General features: G+C 42.4%; 1 protein-coding gene across 2 annotated transcripts; it reads left to right on the forward strand.

Moving 5' to 3' along the window:
• The first annotated feature begins 4,712 nt into the window (after positions 1–4,712).
• On the forward strand, positions 4,713–20,520 carry bgnb (biglycan b). Of its 2 annotated transcripts, XM_061797737.1 has the most exons (9): positions 4,713–4,930; positions 5,793–5,960; positions 10,451–10,712; positions 14,476–14,588; positions 15,014–15,227; positions 15,325–15,435; positions 17,352–17,445; positions 18,841–18,979; positions 19,058–20,520. In XM_061797737.1, exons 3-9 carry the CDS (start codon positions 10,466–10,468, stop codon positions 19,256–19,258), a joined length of 1,119 nt encoding a protein of 372 aa, XP_061653721.1. In that variant the 5' UTR covers positions 4,713–4,930; positions 5,793–5,960; positions 10,451–10,465; the 3' UTR covers positions 19,259–20,520. The 2 variants fall into 2 exon arrangements, with proteins under 2 accessions (XP_061653721.1, XP_061653633.1); XM_061797649.1 differs by lacking the exon at positions 5,793–5,960 and having other exon boundaries at positions 4,714–4,930.
• Positions 20,521–20,775: the final 255 nt, after the last annotated feature.

Here is a 20,775-nt window from a genome sequence, read left to right on the forward strand (position 1 = left end):
GCAGCCCGGATTTGGAGTCGCTATTTTTAAACTGTAAACCACTCGCCACGTGAGTTCGCATCGTTCATACTGGCTGGAGTCTACATACCGCCTCAAGCTAACACGAATGCCGCACTGCTAACGCTCGCCGAACAAGTCAACGAAATTGAAAAAAAAGACCCGGACTCACCCCTCATTATTCTCGGGGACTTTAACAAAGCTAAACTCAACCACGAACTCCCTAAATACAAGCAGCACATCGACTGTCCTACCAGGGAAAATAATACTTTAGACCACTGCTACACTACGGTAAAAAACGCATACCGTGCTATACCTCGTGCAGCCCTGGGCTCGTCTGATCACTGCTTAATTCACTTGATACCAACGTACAGGCAAGAACTTAAATGCGCGAAGCCTACAGTGAAAACAGTGAAAAAGTGGACCAATGAAGCAAACATGGTACTTCAAAGCTATTTAGACTGCACAGACTGGAGTGTCTTTGAAAATTCAACTGGCAGCCTGGATGAATATACGGACACTGTCACATCCTATATCAGTTTCTGTGAAGAGGTTTGTGTACCAACAAAATCATTTCACACATTCAACAACAACAAGCCGTGGTTCACTGCTAAACTTAAGCAGCTTCGCCAAGCTAAGGAGGACGCATATCAGAGCGGGGACAGGGCCCTGTATAATCGAGCTACAAACTAAACTGAACTGACTAAAGAAATTAACATTGCAAAGAGGATCTATGCAGCAAAGTTGGAAAATCAGTTTAGCGCAAACGACTCTAAATCGGTCTGGCATGCATTCCAATCGCTGACTAATTACAAGCGACGATCCCCCCAAGCTGAGAACAATAGCACACTAGCCAACGACTTGAATACCTTCTACTGCAGATTTGAAAAGGACAGTTTCACACCACACACCCACCCGGCCGCATCCGCGACCACAATCACACCTCTGACTTCTGCGTTAACCATCCATGAACAGGATGTGAGACGCATCTTCAAACAACAAAAGATTAACAAAGCGGCAGGCCCGGACCATGTGTCCCCATCCTGCCTCAAAGTCTACGCGGACCAGCTCGCTCATTCTTCACTCAGATCTTCAATAGATCTCTGGAAATGTGCGAAGTTCCATCGTGTTTCAAACGCTCCACCATCATTCCAGTCCCCAAGAAACCTGCAATCTCGGGTCTGAATGACTACAGGCCTGTCGCTTTGACATCTGTGGTCATGAAGTCCTTTGAACGTCTTGTGCTGGACCACCTCAAGAGTGTCACAGGTCCCCTGCTGGACCCCCTGCAGTTTGGCTACCAAGCGAACAGGTCTGCGGATGATGCAGTCAACATGGGACTGCACTTCATCCTAGAACACCTCGACAGTGCAGGGACCTACGCGAGGATCCTGTTCATGGACTTCAGCTCAGCGTTCAACACCATCATCCCTGAACTCCTTTCATCCAAGCTTCTCCAGCTCAGCGTCTCACCTGCCATCTGCTAGTGGATTTACAGCTTTCTGACGGGCAGGACACAGCAGGTCAGGCTGGGGGAGGCCACCTCATCCACACGCAGCATCAGCACTGGGGCGCCCCAAGGTTGTGTCCTCTCTCCGCTGCTCTTCTCTCTCTACACGAACGACTGCACCTCAGCGAACCCGACTGTCAAACTCCTGAAGTTTGCAGATGACACCACTGTCATCGGCCTCATCAAGGACAGTGACGAGTCTGCATATCGACAGGAAGCGGAGCGGCTGGAGCTGTGGTTCTGTCGACACAACCTGGAGCTGAACACGCTCAAGACTGTAGAGATGATCGTGGACTTCAGGAGGCATCCTTCGCCACAGCTGCCCCTCACGTTGTCCAGCTGCCTTGTGTCAACCGTCGAGACCTTCAAGTTCCTGGGAATTACAATCTCTCAGGACCTGAAGTGGGCGACCAACATCAACTCCGTCCTCAAAAAGGCCCAGCAGAGGATGTACTTCCTGCGGCTTCTGAGAAAGCACGGCCTGCCACCGGAGCTGCTGAGACAGTTCGACACAGCGGTCATAGAATCAGTCCTGTATTCTTCCATCACAGTCTGGTTTGGTGCTGCTACAAAAAAGGACAAACTCCGCCTGCAACGGACAATCAAAACTGCTGAAAGGATTGTCGGTACCCCCCTACCCACCCTTGAGGACTTGCACGCTGCCAGAACTAAGACAAGGGCGTGCGAAATCCTCTCGGACCCTCCACACCCCAGTCACCAGCTCTTCCAGCTCCTTCCCTCAGGTAGGCGCTACCGATCAATGGAAACTAGAACTAGTAGACATTCCAACAGCTTCTTCCCTCTTGCAATCAACTTCTTAAACAGCTAACCTATAATTCCATTACAACAAGCTGGCAATTTTTTGACTTGAGTTCGTTGTTACATTTCTGTGGGGCCAATTATGTATTACTCGTGCACTCACTGTGGTTGTCTCGCCATGCTGCACTATTTGCATATACTGGCCACTCATGCCAGAGTAGCATCTGCTCCATTTGCACACTGATTGAGGAGTATCTGTAACATTTGCACAACCAACATTGTCCCAGATTATCGCACTACTCGTCACTTTAAACCGCATACACTCCTTGAAGTCTCAGCGCCCTTTGCACAATGGTCATTGCACCGGACTATTGCAATATTAGTCATTCAGACTGCTCTAAGTGCTAGAGGACTCTGCATCTTTTTGCACAATTGTTTTTTGTCAATGTCTTTATGTCTCCAAAGTGTTCTGTAAATTGACTGTCTGTTGTACTAGAGCGGCTCCAACTACCGGAGACAAATTCCTTGTGTGTTTTGGACATACTTGGCAAATAAAGATGATTCTGATTCTGATTACTGCCTTTCCACCTGTTCTCCTGGACACACAATATATCAACCTTTCTCCTGATCATCATCGTCATAGTCCCAACATTCAAAGTCCCCACATTCAGTTCTAGGCTCTGTGCATTCCTCTTCTCTTTCTGATGAAGAACCCGCTTTCCACGACTTCTTCTTCTTTGACTTCGACCCACAGTAGCTGAATTTCCAACGGTGCCCCGCAGGTTGACGGCGCCGCTGGCGGACGTTGTTAACCCGGACCACGACCGATCCGGTATGGAATTCTTTGGATGAACGCTCATATTTGTTTGGCAAGGTTTTAAGCCGGATGCCCTTCCTGACGCAACCCTCTGCATTTATCTGGGCTTGGGACCGGCCTACAGTTTGCACTGACTTGTGACCCCCATAGGGCTGCATTCACGTACTGCATGGACGATTACGAATAAAGTTATCATAAAGTTATTATTATTTTCTTTTTTTTTAATCTTGAATTTGGATTTTGTATCGCATAAAAGCTCGTCTTCACAGAGTCTAACAAAGTTCAAACAAAGCACTTACTGACAAGACACCCACCAGCCACAATATTAAGCACACATGAATCTAATCAGTTCCAATAGAAGATGTATGTCTAAAATTCACAGGAGCAGCTAGAGCCTAGTGTGTACTTCAATCCTACGTATGAAGAAAAAATTCCATCTGGATCTAATGAGACTTCGCAGAGATACAAATATTGCTTGTGCCTTTTTATCTCCTTTTGTCCCAGTTTATAGTTTTTAGTCCTGAGCAAATGTATTGCGTCCCTCAAATTTCTCTATGCTGCTTTTCCTCATGAGGGTCGCAGGTGAGGAGGGCCCTATCCCAGCTGACGTTTCGACGAGAGGCAAGGAAAAGAGTGTTTCCATTACAGTGGTGCCTGAGATACGAGTTTAATTTGTTTTCCGTGACCATGCTCGTAACTCAAAGCGCTTGTATCCTAAATCATGTTCACCCATTGAAATGAATGGAGATGCCATTAGTTCGTTCCAGCTTCTGCCCCCAAATGTTTTTGAAGTGTTTTTTTAATTTTTTTTAATTTAATTGTACTTTTTAAAAATAGAGAGTAAAAACATAAGGAAATATGTTGTACAGACATACGAAATCCACTTTATGGAGCCGGTCAAAACACTTCAAGAAGCCCCAGCGATATTAGTCGTTCTTCGCAGGGGATAAAGAATATGCCTGTGAGCATTGTTATATTATCTGTCTGCAAGTGTGACTCGACTGTTTATGTTCAAATATCTGTTACTCAAAAGGGAGAAATATCTTAACACCGATGCTATTTATTAGCCTGTCAAAGGCGTTTTGCTTTGTTTTGTTAGCATTAAGCTAAGCAGCCTTTCCTAAAAACAAAGCTATGTGCTTATTTTAAATATGCAACATGTAATTCTTTTGGCTTTAGGTTTAGTTTGACAGTAAACTTCAACTGGGAGTGGCAATAAAAAGAAAGAAGAAGAAGTAGAAGAGGAAGAAGAAGAGATTAGCAGGAGTTCCTAATGGGGTGGTCAGATTCGGATTAAGATGATGACAATATCCTGTTCATCCTGTTTTTTAATTGTTGTATTTCGGATTGTGCTTGTCTTGTCACTTGCAATAAACTGTCACTGACAATCCTGGAGCTCCACCATGGTGCTCATCACTTTACAAGATGCATATTTAACAATGCTTGTGATGATGTCCAATCATCAATGTTGTATTATTATTATAATATTTAAGACTTCTAACAATAAAACTGCAACACTTTTTTCTCTAGAGCAGCAATCACAGCTAAATGGTACTGCACTTCTTCTCCTCCTCCTCCTCCCCCTCCTCTATCCCCAAAAAAGGGGAGAAAGGAGGCTGGCTTGTTAACTTTATGGGCTGGAAGCCCTGGTTCGGCTCGCAGTGGCGCACGGTGTTGGAGGAGCAGAGGCTGGATGTCAGAGGACCTTGAGAAATACTGTAACAATCCCCGAATGTGATGAACATATAAAACCAATCATCTGCAGGATAATCTGACGCACAGAGGGAGGCAACACTGTTCCATCTATTCTTGGAATTTGGAATTAATATCAGATTTCTATTCAAAAGGTAGGGGATTTTTTTTTTCCACTATAATATTATCTTTTAATTGTAACTTTCGTGTTTGACATAGCACTATCAGGTCTGCAAACACAAATGTAAAACTTTTGATGTCTGGTTATTATTATTGAGAATCAACAGAATTTAAAATACAACTTCTCGGCATGGTGCAATTCCTATAATGCAACAAAGATGATATTCAGTGTCGTTGTTATTATTTTTCATCCATCCAAATGAATGCGCTGTAATCTTTTATTATTATTTTTTTGGTCATCTAAGACAATTGATCGGTGTCGTTGATAGAATAAAGTGACTGTCACAGCAATCATCTGCCTTCAACCTTTATTCCAGATTTACACTAGATGGCGCAAGCTGTTGGTAAAGAGAAATACTCCTTTCCTACTGTTTATCTTAAAATTAGCATTCCCTTTTCCTCTCACCAGACTCTACATATAATACCTCTGCTAATATTACATTCGGCTGTCACACGAGAAGTGTAAAATAAAAAAAACGTCTCCCCCGGTGGCCCCGTTCGGTCTCGTCCCAATGACCTCACGCCCACCGAATGAGCCATTGGTGCCATTGAGTCACCTTAACTGCGTAAAGTCAGAGCAAACAGTGCGGTGTCACTGGTCAGACACTGTCAATGAAACGTGCCTGTTTCCTGCCCCTTTACTTTTCCCCGCTTATTAGCCAGTCTGGCTTTACCAACACACTCCCACATGTGTCGCCATTCACCTGTCTCGCTCAGCCTCCATTTCAAAGTCATGTGTCATCGGCTATTCATCCGACTACTACTAACTGCCGCATTCATAAGTAATTGTTTTGATTGGGATCATCTCACAGGCTGTTCCTGTTCTTTTGTGTGCAGCTTGGCTCCCTGCAGCTTGCCACCACATCCAAGCTGGGCTGCCTCACAGAGGCTGCCAAACACTTCCCCTTTTTTTAGGAGCAGCAGTCACCAAATTACAGCCGCTGGGGCACTTAACTCCACACGGAGCCTGCTACCAGACACGCCTAGCTCAGCCTGTGTGCGGAGGTGTGTGAACTGGACTTGTGGAAATAGAATAGAATAGAATAGAATAGAATAGAATAGAATAGAATAGAATAGAATAGAACAGGCCATTATTAGTCCCACAATGGGGACATTTCAGTTTTACAGCAACAAAGAAGACGTTAGCAGCAAACACACACACACAAAATCTATGCATGTATTTACTATATGAATGAGCAGAAATAAACACAAGTTTATGCAGATGTGCATGTGAACAAAGACATTAAGAAGCAACAGCAGCACTTTGTAGCCTCAACGTTTGTGTGTGTTCGCCTGCATGTACAAAGTTGAGAAATCAACTAAAGCAACCCTGAAGGAAGGTTTAATTTAATTTCGGACTAAAACACCTTGTCAACGTGCATGCGGTGGCGGTGAGTTTGGCCCACAGGCAAATACTTGTGAGTTTTACGTTTGTGTTGTTCTAGCTTTATTGGATTGCTTTTTATATTGGATTTCTGTTCAGAATAACACAGACTTGTTACAAAACACTTTTGGTAAACATAATAAAATCCCCCCAGGCCATGAATAGCTTTTCTCTCCACATAACAATAAAAAGCTAAATCTGCAATTGGCACTTTGCGGTCCCTTGGTCTGCCCGTGTGCTCATCAGTAGTGATGCATTGACGTGGCAGGTTTCACTAAAAATTGCGTACTCCTCTTGGACGTTGCGTTCCTTTTGGATCATCTGCTAGCAGGGTATGGTAATGTTATTATTAAGCTACCCACTGACTAATGTTGCTATTAACCGACTGACCGACCCACCCATCTGTACCCACCCAACCAAACCGGTGGTTGGAGAACAATGACGTGGCAGCTTTTTCTTAAATCCTGACCCAATCTTGACTGCGCTTCCATTCAGTATCTTCTGCTCAACGGAGCAATAGAAACAAATAAGAAAAATGGCTACCTTTCTGAACCCTCACCCTGCTGCTTGTGGTACAGGATGATAATGACAGTATATTATCTACATTGTGTGACAAGCTGAATGTACATTGTATAAGCAGTTTTAAGGATGCTAGGTAGAAAAGCGCTCGTCTTACAAGGCATTTGAAAAGTGACTCAATGACGACCAAACACGGTGCGGGCTGTGTCCCAGGGTGATTGTTCTTGCCACCCAGAAAGCATATAATATCATAAATACATATGGAGTTTGACAAGAGCAAAACCCGCCTTGTGGGAATGACAGCAATATCCGATATTAGTGATGGATGAAAGGTCTGACAGCTTCCCACCACATGATGGATAGTCCATACAGAAAATATTAAGCTATTCTCAGATCCTGGGTGAAGGAACCTTAAATGGCAAATAACTATGCAGCCTTCAATCAATGTGTTCCTTTTGAACTACATCACTAAATGTGTTAATTGAATTCAATGACTGAGTATGTCGCAAGATGGGTTTGTGCAGGAATTTACAGTACAGGTATGGAATTAACTGTAACGCTAACCCGCTAACCCTAACCCTGAGCAGAAATTAGGGATTCAAGATGCTTCTTGCACTTTGGATGAACATCATGAGACTGTTGGTCTAAAAGTATGTGGATGTGTGAGCATCACAAGACACATGCATTTTCCAAAAGAGCATAACTGAGGCGTGGTCACGTGTGGTCAATTTATTGGTTTCATATTGGACGGAGTAAACTATGGTTTAACTTGACTTTATTCCCGTGTTTCCTCAACCAATTCCTCTTTTTCTTGTGCTCGATAATTTCCCTGTCAGACCCCATCGTTTCGCCACTGGTGCCGAATTGTCTCGCCGGTTTACATCTTTTTTATCTTATCTATATTATCTTTGTCCATTCTTGTTGGCTCCATTTTTTTCTTCAGAATTAAACTGGATGTAGAGAGGAAAGGAATTCCTACAGAAAAAAGAAAAAAAAGTGGCTGGGATGTCGTTGTGTTAATGGTAGCTCTCTGTTTCTCTGCAAGTAGTGCTCGCTCGCCTTTATTCCTTTCCATCTTTTCGTCCTCTTTCCAGTTCTTTCCCCTGAGCCCTCATTTCACGCCACATCCAGGCAAACGGCAGACAAATCATTGGTTTGACCATAGAAAACCCACTGATTAGGGCACACATTTTTAGATGGACAATATATTTGTGATATCTCCCATAATTTTGTGCTGCACACGTCGGAGAAATTGTAGGTGTGTGTTGGTGTTGTGTTGCAGCTCTTCTCTGTGTGCCATTGTGCGATGCTAGATAAATGTGTCGTCGTGGCTGTGTCCTGTTGGCTTCATTCTTCTGACCAAGCCAAGGCCACAGCTGTTATTTCTTCGCTGCAAAACGGTATAATTTGGCTGCTATTTATACTGCAGGGAACAGTCTGCAAGGGCCAGATCAGGTCCACGTCATGCAGTATTTTTTTTTCTATATGATTTAAAGTAGAAGAAAGGAACAGAACTGTTATCTTGGTCCCCCACCTCCCCATACTTGTGAATGTGCTTGTGGGTAACAGAAATCTAAAATTATTTTCACTGACAAAGACATTGTTGTAAATTAAGAAGCCAAACCAATTAATGTACCCACGAATTACGAACAAAACATGTCTTGAAATAGACATTTAGTGCGTGAAATATTTTATCCATGTGCAGTACACAAGTCTGAACAGAAACATGGGTGTCAAGGCTGGTTCAGCAATAATATAGACCATTAAAGTATTGTATGCAGTTGAAAAGCTTTTCCTCCCAATTGAAACCCAAACCCGTGATAGAGCTTAATGATTTAAAGCAGTGGAAAAAAAACATTAAGCTTTCCAATACCACCATAATGATCAACAATAAAATGCGTGTCGTAAGTGTTCATCAAAATCGAGCCAAGAGGTTTGATTCCTAAAAAGTATATTTAATACTATCGTCACTGTAACATTATGCAGCTAGAACATTAACACTGTGCTGACATAGGAAAATAAAAAAAATACACACTTACAAAATGAATAACTTGAAATCTATTTGCACATAACAGTTAAATAAAAAGTGTACAAGCAGTTCATAAACATTAAATGCAAATGTATTGGACTTAAAAGTTGAATAAACTGAACTGCACTTGGCCAGGGATTCTTTCACATACCAGTAAAGGGAACCCCTTTACTTACTGTAATTACTAATTTAAAGGATGAACGTAAAATATAATGATGATCAAAAGGCTCTACAAACAACTAAAAATGCTTTATAATGAAACAATTAACGCAAAAAAAGTTATTTATTCCAAATACTGTCTACGACAATCCCTTCATAAAACATTTTTTTTTACATTTTTTGTGCTTTTCAGATAATCTCCTGATACATTTGATGAAAACATTAGAAACTCAGTGAAACCCAAAACTCAAACTGAATATATTCAATAGCTCAATATCAGTCTCTCTCTGAACCACTGACTGTACATTTTGCACAAACTTATCATTCCCCCGCTACTTGTCAAGTTTCTACTCAACCTTGTTTATGTTACAAACCAGAAGGAGCTGCTGGCGCTGATGGCACGCAAGTCGCTGGCACCCGAACCTGAACACCAGTTCCAGCACCTTGTGGGGTTATGCAGCTATGCATCAGAAAATGGCTTAACGCGACAACGCTTGCGAGCTGTGTTTTGCTTCGTGGGATTTGCCTTAGCGCTAAAGAGCAACAACATTTCCAGCCGTATGGATCAATTAATGGAATCACTCTTATTTTTGATTAGACCAGTGATTCCCAACCAGCTTTCTGTTTGGTGATATGCCGAGAGATTTTTGTAAATTAACCCATTAAAAGTTGTGAAACAAATGGATTAGTCTGAGTGGGAAAGGGTGTTTGTATAGTCAGCACAGGCAGAATAAATCAAGCCAACACATACTCACATGTCTGTAGATCTCAATTAGCAACACGTGCAGCTGGGACATAATGGAGTTTTGCTGACACGCCATGCAATAGGAACACGCACACACTTGCGCTTAGCCTGCTAACTCTGCGAATGAATTGCATCTTTGTTAGGCTGCACCGTTGCAATAATTTCCACCTCGAGAGCCACGAAGAGACCTGACCTCAGCTCGGTGTGCAGGAAGCAGACGCCGACATTTTGTGGTTGGAGTGGCTTCAATTCCCTGAACTGATTTTTGGCTCCCTCTTGGTGCGGTGTAAACATCTGAGCTGTGTTGTTTGGATTCATCAGACCGTATCATATTATTACAAAGTGCATTAATCACTATACTTAGCTCAAAAACACCGGCAATCATTGAACTGTTAAAAAGCAAACGGAAAAACATTTGCTGTTGGCCTACCTCTCCCCTTTGTTGGGTGGGAACACATCAATTTGAAGTCAAGCGGACATGTCGGACATGAAAAGAGTTTAGAGACTATGACGGGTCTATGGCGGGGTGAATGATTTGTCCTCTTTTTTGGTATTATAATAATTTTATTAAAAAGTTGACAGACTTATTTGTAGTCTAATATGTCGAATGCTGTTCCTTTTCATTCTGCTTTGTTTTTTTTTGTTTGTTTTCTTCCAAGGTGTGCCAAACCAAGATGCAGCCCTGTTGTTCCTTCCTGTTATTACTATGCGTGGCCCAGCTGCTCTCCCCGTCCGCTGCCCTGCCGTTCGAGCAGAAAGGCTTCTGGGATTTTGCCATGGACAGTCTGGACATTGACATGAAGGCCATGATGAAGGATGAGGAAGAAGGATCAGCCATTGAAGAGTTGCCCCCTCCTGAGATGCCCACGTGCCCCTTCGGCTGCCAGTGTCGACTCAAAGTGGTCCAGTGCTCTGACCTCGGTTGGTGAGAGTGTGCTTGTGTGTGTGAGAAAGTGGGTGTGTGTGTTTGGGCGCAGGGAGGCAATAACATGGAGATGTATCTGTGATACATACAGAATGTGCAAGATTTTCAAAAGGGCCCGTGGGTGAAGCAAACGTGACGAGTGAAATCCAAGTGAGTCGCACGCTTACTGGAAGTCTGAGCCTCGTACGACTCTCACAACTCCAGAAAGCGGAGACGTCTTTTCTTCTAATATCAAACAGAAGGATTTATCCCTTGGGAAAAGTGTATTTTCAAAAGGTTCCAGATTCTGTGTGCAGATACTGATCGGAAGATGAGGTTTAGTCAGAAAATAAGTGGAGCTGTGGTGGGAACTGGACAAAGTTGATGGACTGAGAGGGATCAAATGAGTCAAGGATTGAGGTCAGCGGAGAGAAAAGCACTATGATCTTGGACAAATAACAGATACTTACAGTATATGATGGGTGCTGACAGGCTACTTCACATTTAGGTCAATGGGTTCTCACATGAATTTAGTATGAAAGTGAATAATATGTTTGGTTTCACAAACGATAAATCACATCCAAATGGACCTCTCTGTAGTGAAATACAATTGACTTTAGAACTAAAACCTTACTTCATAGTTCACTTCTCTTTTGAATTAAAAGGGAAATGTTTTTGACATCTAAGGAGTATGGATGCTTTCAGTTCAACTTTCGGATTACCATAACCGACGGGTAATATAGTCGAGAATCTACACAGACTTTATGCTCAAACAATTTCCATTAATATGATGAATTTTATCTGTCAAAATTCCCATTTCAAGTTCACATCAATAAGCAAAACTATATCAAACATGATGTTGCGATCAGCTACAGTGTTAAGGATTTCCTAATGGTTCCATTTAAGTTTGATAATCAGGTTTGCTTAGACTAAAACTAATGTGATCTTCCATATTTACAGGTATGAAGACCCGCAACCGTTGCCCTTTTTCTGTTGGGACACAATGCTTTTGTTGATTCATCACTTTGCAAACTCTCTGCATTTACTGTGGAAGCCTGGCATTTCTGCAGAGGATAAATGTGGAAGCATATAATTTCCTGAATGCTTATTTAGAACAGATGTGTGTTCGGCAGTGGCGTCTGTCTCCGCTCCGTGTGCATCCCCACATGGTGTTAAGTATTTGTCTGGAGGGGCGCTGGGGTTTGACAAGGTGCCAGTTTTGTCAGTATGCGGTGAAGCCTTTGAGCTGTGTGGCTTTACGGGTGAAATGGTTTTAGGTCACTGGGAGATTCATTTTCTCAGTGCACTTCTTGGATGTTTGTTCAACTTTGTTTATAAGGACTATCAGCTTTGATGCCGCATTCCGCATTTGAAGGTGTCGGCGGTAGCATGCAAGCTGAAAGCTGCTCTGGCACAAATAAAACATGTTTTTTTTATCCTAAACTCACCGAATGAGATTATGCTCCCAGACCAGCATATTGTTGAGAAACAGTCAGGAGTCTATTTGAAATATTATGTTCTGAAAGCTGCCTTTGCTCCCACAAAGTGAATTCAGTGTATGATTAAGGCTACCATGCAACTTGAATGCGTCTCAGAAATGCTTGCGTGGATTTGAACCCAAGCTGGACGGCATCCCGCCGTTCGATCCCCGGTGGTGAAACAGAGGGCGCGGCTCGTTACAGCCCAAGCCATGTCTAAATTTAACTCTGAATGGACAGCTGTGACTGGTAGATGTGGTTGGTGGAACGCTGGATGCCAATGGGAGAGCTGGTACTCGCTGCCAAGCTTGACCGGCTTGCATCATGCTCGCGGTCGAGATGAAGTTCGCTCTGGTCGGGATTTTTTTGAGTTTTGTGGCTGGTTTGAGAAACGGACCCCATTTGATACATAAATGCAATTTGCTTTGTGATGTGGTTAATGATCAAGACAACACAATTTGTCATTTGTGACATCCATGAATAATGAGACACCAACAACGTTAGGCTACACCAAACGGTTAACAATCGTGATTAGTGCTAGCGCACTAGCAATTAGCAATTGAGGTCAACAAACACTAACTACCATTCAGCTCAAACATACATCATGTTATATGTACATTACACTTGACTAGTACAGGTGTCTTAAAAAATCACTTACAGACGATGCTTAAACAAGAAGAATCCATAAGAAAACCTAAGATGGAGTCGCTTCTTAGCTACAATGAAGTCAATGAATGAACTTCCTGTTTTTGTCTTCTTTTTGATTTCTGGCAGACTGGGCACGTTTAGTTCATTGCTGCCCCCGACTGGTTAAGTGAGGAACACCTAAAACCGAGCCAAACTATAGCATGGTGCTAGTGGTTATATTCTTGTGGAAGTTGCAAACATCCTTTCCTCATTTTGGGGGGGGAGCTCCATGTCCTAATATTGTCTTTAATAGAAACATACTACTCCATAAATAAATGAATGCACAAACTACTTTGCTGTGCGACACACGTAACATCATAACATAACAGATCACAAACTCAAAACCGAGAACATAACAATTGCAGAATCAGTCAACTTTTATTTGATAACTGTTTATTAACCTTATTGTTGGTTATTTGGTATTGTTTGATGCCACACTTTCGACATTATTTCTCATTTTGGGTAGTGCTCTTCACTGGCTGTTATGATTGCAGCACTGTGTGTATCTGCAATAAATGTCTGGAGAATAAAGATGGACATCAGTGCAAACTTGGTTTCGATGGAGCTCCAAGGCATAATTTTTTGTTTATTTTTGTACTTGACTTATCCAAGTTATTCGACCCCCACCCCCAGCTCCCGACTATTGGCAGTTGGCGAACCAGTTTTAACGGTGCATTACCACCTCCAACTGATATTAACCATCCACTGCAAGGAAATCAAAGTGAATTGATGGTGGCCAAATGTTGTGAAGTTTGCTGCTACGGCCATCTAGTGGTGGGGGTCTAAAACTTGTAATTCAAGCCAGTCGTATCTCCACCACTGTGTATAGTTTTTTTTCTCCAGATTTTTGAAAACGGCGACACGCCGCCTTTACCAGCGACGTCTAAGGCTATTTGCCGGAATTGAGAGTTACTAGTAACTTGGCCTATTTCTACCACCACTACATCGTGCAGTTAGCCATCAATATGCCTTCAAGCCGAAAAATGCATTTTCCTTTAAACTGTTAAGTGTTATGTAGGCTAGTGTCTCTGTTGTGGTGACCCACGCGCGGCTCACGCAGCGAGGCAACAACGAGTTGGATGGCTCCACTACGAAGTGGCCAGCTATTAGCTAAAAACACTCTTCTCTGTAATGTGTCAAATTTACAACACATCTTTGGGACTTTTGGTGGGTCTTTAAAGTAACAAAAAAAAAGGCAGTTTCTTGTGTATGTGTGGGTAATGTATGTAAGTGTGCATGTCTTTGTACGCAATCAACCTGTTATGCGCTACTTTGACATCTGTGAGTGACCTCCATGGTTGTGTCTATGTCCATCTCTCATTAAAGTAATGGCTCAGAACCACAAAGTGTTCATTTGACATTGTGTGGCATTGTGATTGGTTTATTTTTCAGGCTTTAAAACCAACTCCTTACTCTCCTTAAGTCTAAATCTGGATATCTGAAGTGATTGCACAGTGAACACAAACCAGCTTTTAAGGGTCTTGGTTCACAAGTTACCCGTGGAAGTGTTTACTTCACTGCCAGCCTTCCCAGTTTACATGGATATTTGACTTCTAAAGCCGTCAATGGCAGTTAATGGCGTATGACTCCCTGCTGTGTTTTTGTTGGTCTCCAGGTCTGAGTGAGGTGCCAAGTAATATTCCTCCTGACACCAGGTTCCTGGACCTTCAGAACAACCATATCACGGAGCTGAGAGAGAATGACTTTAAGGGCCTCACCAATTTATATGTAAGATAAACATGAAATCTGGACACATTGAATGCGGCGTTTCTGGCGCCCTGCTGGTTGTGTAACTGACTGACAGATTTATTTCTTTTCTGTTTTTTTCTATCCTCTACCCTTCTCTATGAGTGCTTAAATTTTGTGAAAAATGAAGTCTGAGGCCAAATAGGAATAGTCAACCTCTGCTTCTCTTTTTTTCAGAGAAGCTTTACTCACTTCTAACCGACATTCTCTAGCACCGATACTTCGGCTGGCAGACAAGACATTATGCAATAAGATTTCTATTTGAACTCCTTACATCAGTCCTAGTCTTCCTCAATGTTTCAGGTGGAGAGATATTCATCTCACTTGAATTCACACATTCTGTAGGGAATACATTCTTTTCTGTTGACTATTCGGGAGCTTCTACATAACAGACTCGCTTTTCACAGGGATTATCTCTGAGGAACAACTACATCTCTAAGGTCCACCCCAAGGCATTCATCCCTCTGCAGAGCATGCAGAAGCTGTACTTCTCCAAGAATCTGATGACCATGATCCCTAAGAACTTGCCTGCCTCCTTGGTGGAGATCAGGATCCACGAGAACCGCATCAGGAAGGTGCAATCTGGTGCCTTCTCAGGACTGGGCAACATGAACTGCATAGGTCAAAGACCCCGAACACAGCTCTGTGTTGTTCACTGGTGCACTGATGATTGAAAGCATCTTTGTTTTTAAATAATGTTCTGCCTTCTATCTTGCAGAGATGGGAGGAAACCCCATCCAGAACAGCGGTTTCGAGCCTGGTGCCTTCAAGGGCCTCAAACTAAACTTTTTGCGCATATCAGACAGCAGACTGACTGGAGTGCCCAAAGGTAATAGCTCTTTGTGGCTGATATGCAAAATATATTTAGGATAGAGCCATTGGGCAAAGACGGGACAGCAGTTGAGTTGTTAGTTTTGCTGCCTCACAACAAAACAGGCTGGTACTTTCTGTGCAGCTATTCTCCGGGTACTCGCTCTTTCACACACAGTCCATTTAACGCGTTAAACGAAGATACCACACTTCCTGTTGGTGTGACTCAAAGTGTGAATGGATGATTGTCTTCACATGTCAGCACTGTGACAAATTGGTGATCAGTTCAGCACAACTCTCATCCTAAATCATCTCGGATCGACATCAGCCTCCACATGTACCTCAACAGGATTAGCAGTGTAGAAAATGATGGATGAATTTATGGTTGGCACTATGATCCTCTATGGAGCTAAATGCCTTAAAATATGTAACAAAAGTATTCACTCACAGCCAACTGAATTATTTTGTTTCCAAGCACATCCTCTTAACCGTTTGTAATGTCCATTGTCTCATACTGTTATTGTTTATATTATTATTCTTTTTACTTTAATCGTTTCCATTTTTTGAGAGATAACTGGCCTAGTATGAAGTACAATTAATGCATTTATCAACCTAAAGCCTGACAAGAAATTAGAACAGTCCAAATTGGAAAACAACAAACAGCTATGAAAAATATATTTAGTCAGTCTCAGTGGAGTCCTTCTTCTTTTCCTTTGGGCTTGTCCCTTTAGGGGTCGCCACAGTGCGTCATCCTTTTCCATGTAAGCCTATCTCCTGCATCCTCCTCTCGAACACCAACTGCCTTCATGTCTTCTCTCACGACATCCATCAACCTTCTCTTTGGTCTTCCTCTCGCTCTCTTGCCTGGCAGCTCCATCCTCATCATCCTTCTACCAATATACTCACCATTTCTCCTCTGGATGTGTCCAAACCATCGAAGTCTGCTCTCTCCAGCTTTGTCTCCAAAAGATCGAACCTCGGCTGTCTCTCTGATGAGCTAATTTCTAATTTTATCCAACCTGTTCACTCCGAGACAGAACCTCAACATCTTGATTTCCGCCACCTCCAGCTCTGCTTCCTGTTGTCTCTTCGGTGCCACCGTCTCTAGTCCGTACATCATGGCTGGCCTCACCACTGTTTTATAAACTTTGCCCTTCATCCTAGCAGAGACTCTTCTGTCACATAACACACCTGACACCTTCCTCCACCCGTTCCAACCTGCTTGGACCCGTTTCTTCACTTCCTGACCACACTCACCATTGCTCTGGACGGTTGACCCCAAGTATTTAAAGTCCTCCACCCACTAATCACATTATACATAACACCCTCAATTTCAAGTTTCAGCCTCATCACTCGATCTGATACTCTTTTCACCTCCCAGACATTCTTAGCCAACGCTTCTTTTAAAATATCCCCGACTCCATTCTCTTCCCAGCTACACCATGGTAAAATAACTTAAACCCTGCCCCTAAACTTCTAGCCTTACTGCCTTTCCACCTGGTCTCCTGGACACACAATATATCAATCTTTCTCCTTATCATCATGTCAACCAACTCCCGAGATTTTCCCGTCATAGTCCCAACATTCAAAGTCCCCACATTCAGTTCTAGGCTCTGTGCTTTCCTCTTCTCTTTCTGCCGAAGAACCCGCTTTCCACCTCTTCGACTTTGACCCACAGTAGCCTAATTTCCACCGGCGCCCTGCAGGTTGACAGCGCCGGTGGCGGACGTTGTTAACCTGGGCCACGACCGATCCGGTATGGAATTCTTTGGATGAACGCTCATATTTGTTTGGCAAAGTTTTAAGCCGGATGCCCTTCCTGACTCAACCCTCTGCATTTATCCGGGTTTGGGACCGGCCTACAGTTTGCACTGGCTTGTGGCCCCATAAGACTGCATTAGAGTCCAACAGAAACAATGCATGTTTTTCTTTCAGATCTCCCCGAGAGTCTCCATGAGCTTCATCTTGACCACAATGAGATCCAGGCTGTGGAATTGGAGGACCTGAAACGCTATAAGAACCTGTACAGGTAACCTCCAGTAACAAGCATTTTAAGCATTTTACACAACATAGAAGTGAGCAAATTTGGATTTGGTTTACAATTTCTCTGTTTTAACAATCATTGTCATTGGCTGTTGATATCCATTTTAAATAATTATCAATTTAACAGGAACATGCTATATGTGGGATGGGCAGCACAAGTGAGTGTAAGCAAGAATGGTTTTTTTTTTTTTGATAAATCCAGATTCTGCCTAAGAAAGTCTAAATTGTCAGGACAGAGCGTGTTGCAGACGCTAAAGTGGTTTGCGCACCAATTAACTGACTGACACCTTTTGGTGGAGGCTGCGCCTTCGTTGAAGACAATTTCTTTGAGAGGAACGGCTCGCCCCCACACAGCAGTGTTTTTTCGAGACTACCGCCGGAATTTGGCCGTAGAAAAAATAGCCTGCCAACAGTCCTGACCTCAAACCTATATGGAACACGTGGGATCATATTTAATTCACACAGAAATAATCTACCAAAACACACAGTTGTGAACTCTTTGTTTTATGTTTATTATGGTTTTCCTTGTTATTTCAACAGAGTTAACCCATATAGAGAAGGAATGAAAATATGTCAGTAGGGATTTGAAGTTTTTGTGTGTGTGTTTTAATGATGATTACTGTATTATAACTTTAATCAGGTACTATGGTACCTCGATTTATGGGTTTTTCGAAATGTGAGCCGTTGCTGGGCCAATTTTTTGTCTTGACTTGAGAGCTAAAATTTGAGATATGGGGGGGCTAGCTATTATGGCAATATAACTTCACAACAAGCAGCAGCAGCTTGGCAGATAGTGAAAAAGTCTTCAAAAATGACACATGGTCTGTGTTTAACCAAACCACATTAACGTTGTCTTGCAAAACTCTGCTAAATGCTAATTCTTAATGCAAAACGCCATAGATGGGCTAATGAATGTTGCTTTAATTATAAACCTTTAAACAACTTAAATTTGAATACAAGGGGTAGCAATACATACAGAAAGAGAACACAACAATACTCACATCTATACTGTATATATTCTTTAACACGTGAGAAACGACTAATATCATTTTATTGTAGCGTAGTTGAGATGGTCCTCTGTTTCATCATCAAAGCTACGTATAATACGGATGTCTGGATTATGATGCCACCTAGTGGCCAAGGCGCACACTCCACAATGAGGAGCAAAAAGCCCATTGAATGAACATGAAACATAAACTGTTGATTTACATTATATCCATCCATCCATCCATTTTAAATTTTGATTTTATTAGAGTTCTATTTTTTGGGACGCTGGTCTGGATAGTGACATTTCTAATCATTTAAATGCAACAGCAGCCACACAATCTAAGTAGAATTGACTAAATAAGACTATTTACACCCCGATTTCTTTTTGTTCCAGGTTGGGTCTTAGTTTTAATCACATCCGTAATATCGAAGGTGGAGGTCTCGCCTTTGTACCGCGGCTTAGAGAGCTGCACCTGGACAACAATCGTCTCTCCACTGTTCCCAAAGGCCTCCCTGATATGAAGTACTTGCAGGTGTGTCTACAGTAACCCTTGGCTATGTCACGTTTTTGCTCAAGGATGAGCCACAAATGTTCTACTTTTGCTCTCAAGGTGGTGTACCTTCATAATAACAACATCGGCAAGGTGGATTTGAACGCCTTCTGTCCTAAAGGAGTAGCAGGAATGAAGAGGGCTTTCTACCATGGCATCAGTCTCTTCGCCAACCCCGTCAACTACTGGGAGGTGCAGCCCGCAACGTTCCGCTGCGTCAGCGACCGAATGGCCGTCCAGTTCGGAAACTACAAAAAGTAGAGGAGGAGGGGGGGGTTTGCTTGGAAATGCGGTTTAGGAGGGTCGTATGATGGAGAAATGAACGAGACAATTTAAATTAATAAAAATTCTAAATGTTTGGGAAGATTGACATTTTCTTTAATTGTTTTTCTTTGTTGGGAAGGAAGTGGATAAAGTTTAAGTTTAAAGTCAGTTGAGAAGATAATTCTCATCTCGGAAGAATGTTTGGCCCCAACAAAAGGAGTAAAAAAAAATAAAATAATAATAATAATAATAATAATTGCCCCTTGCACAATGCCGCTTTTTATAATTGAAGCCTATTTCTATTGTATTAAGATTACCCGTTGACACAACTCAGAAAAGCCTTGTTATAGATATTTAAATTTAGAAATGTTTGCTTTTTATAACTGAATGTTGTAATACTGGAGAGTTGTCTTTAAATCTTTAAATTGTGCAAATTATGGTGTTATGATCCAACACTATTTCTCACCATGTTGCAACCAACAACAAGACTTACAGAAACCTAGATACTAATTTGACTTTAGGTGGTTCAATAACATGTTTTCTTTGGACTTGGGGTTCACTTGACAAACGGGGCTCTTGTCAGCAGTAAACATGTTTTGTATTCATCTGACTGAACTGCCAGCCTTTCTGCGTCAAGAGTCTCTTGTGCCTTTTATCACTATTTCGGTGTCTGTAAGTAGTCCTCGAGTGAGCACTAAAGTCGTGGGGGTGTGCCCCATTTAGAGCAACGCACACACCAGCTTTGCTTGCGGACAATAGAAAATATTGTGTACACGTAGTGCTGCAAACGCAAGTAGTGTTGATGCATTGTTTTGCACAGTTTTTTGCTCACTTTTCTCTGTGCTTGGTAATGCAAACACGCTTTTTTACCGTAGATATGTTGTCCTGTCTCCACTCTGTAATCTGACAAGCTACTGCTGCATGTGAATAAAGACATTTCTAAATGCTGCATTAAGCCAGAGAGCAACCTCTGGGTCCAATATCATATTGAGGAAACATTTCATGGAATGAATCATACACATTCTATTATTATCATAATATAACTGTTATTATTTTAATTGTTCAGATTGTTCGAGAAGATGTCATCGGGTCCTTATTGGAGTTTACGCATACTGGCTTGGGGACATGAATCTGTCGTCAATTTAAATCCATATTCTGTTTAATGGTGCTATACAGTATGTGCATTTTTTTTTTCCCAGTGTAAACCTTCACAGATTATTACCAACACAACAGAATGCAAATAAATGATGTCAAAGATGTCTATGTGCCATTTTCCAGAGATAGGTCTATCAACTGAAGTCCGACCATCCGACCATCTACTCATGCGTCATCTATGCACCCATCCGACCATTTTAAATAAGCCAGATACGTTTAGGTGTGAGACACACTGGACTAGTGTTGAATCAGCATTGCGCGTCACTACTATTGCAGAGCAACAAACGATCTGTCAAGGCGAATGTAAATATACGTAAATAAAGCGCAGTGTTCCGTCTACCCTCAGTCCAGCAGAAGAG

This window comes from Phyllopteryx taeniolatus, chromosome 1 (assembly GCF_024500385.1).
Source record: "Phyllopteryx taeniolatus isolate TA_2022b chromosome 1, UOR_Ptae_1.2, whole genome shotgun sequence".
NCBI classification, from domain to species: Eukaryota; Metazoa; Chordata; class Actinopteri; order Syngnathiformes; family Syngnathidae; genus Phyllopteryx; species Phyllopteryx taeniolatus.

Excerpts from the sequence above, each read along its gene's own strand:
- bgnb (XM_061797737.1), top strand. The coding sequence starts at position 10,466 with ATGCAGCCCTGTTGTTCCTTCCTGTTATTACTATGCGTGGCCCAGCTG. Across the intron at positions 14,589-15,013 it reads AGGGCCTCACCAATTTATAT|GGATTATCTCTGAGGAACAA; the intron begins GTAAGATAAACA and ends CGCTTTTCACAG. Across the intron at positions 18,980-19,057 it reads CTGATATGAAGTACTTGCAG|GTGGTGTACCTTCATAATAA; the intron begins GTGTGTCTACAG and ends TTTGCTCTCAAG.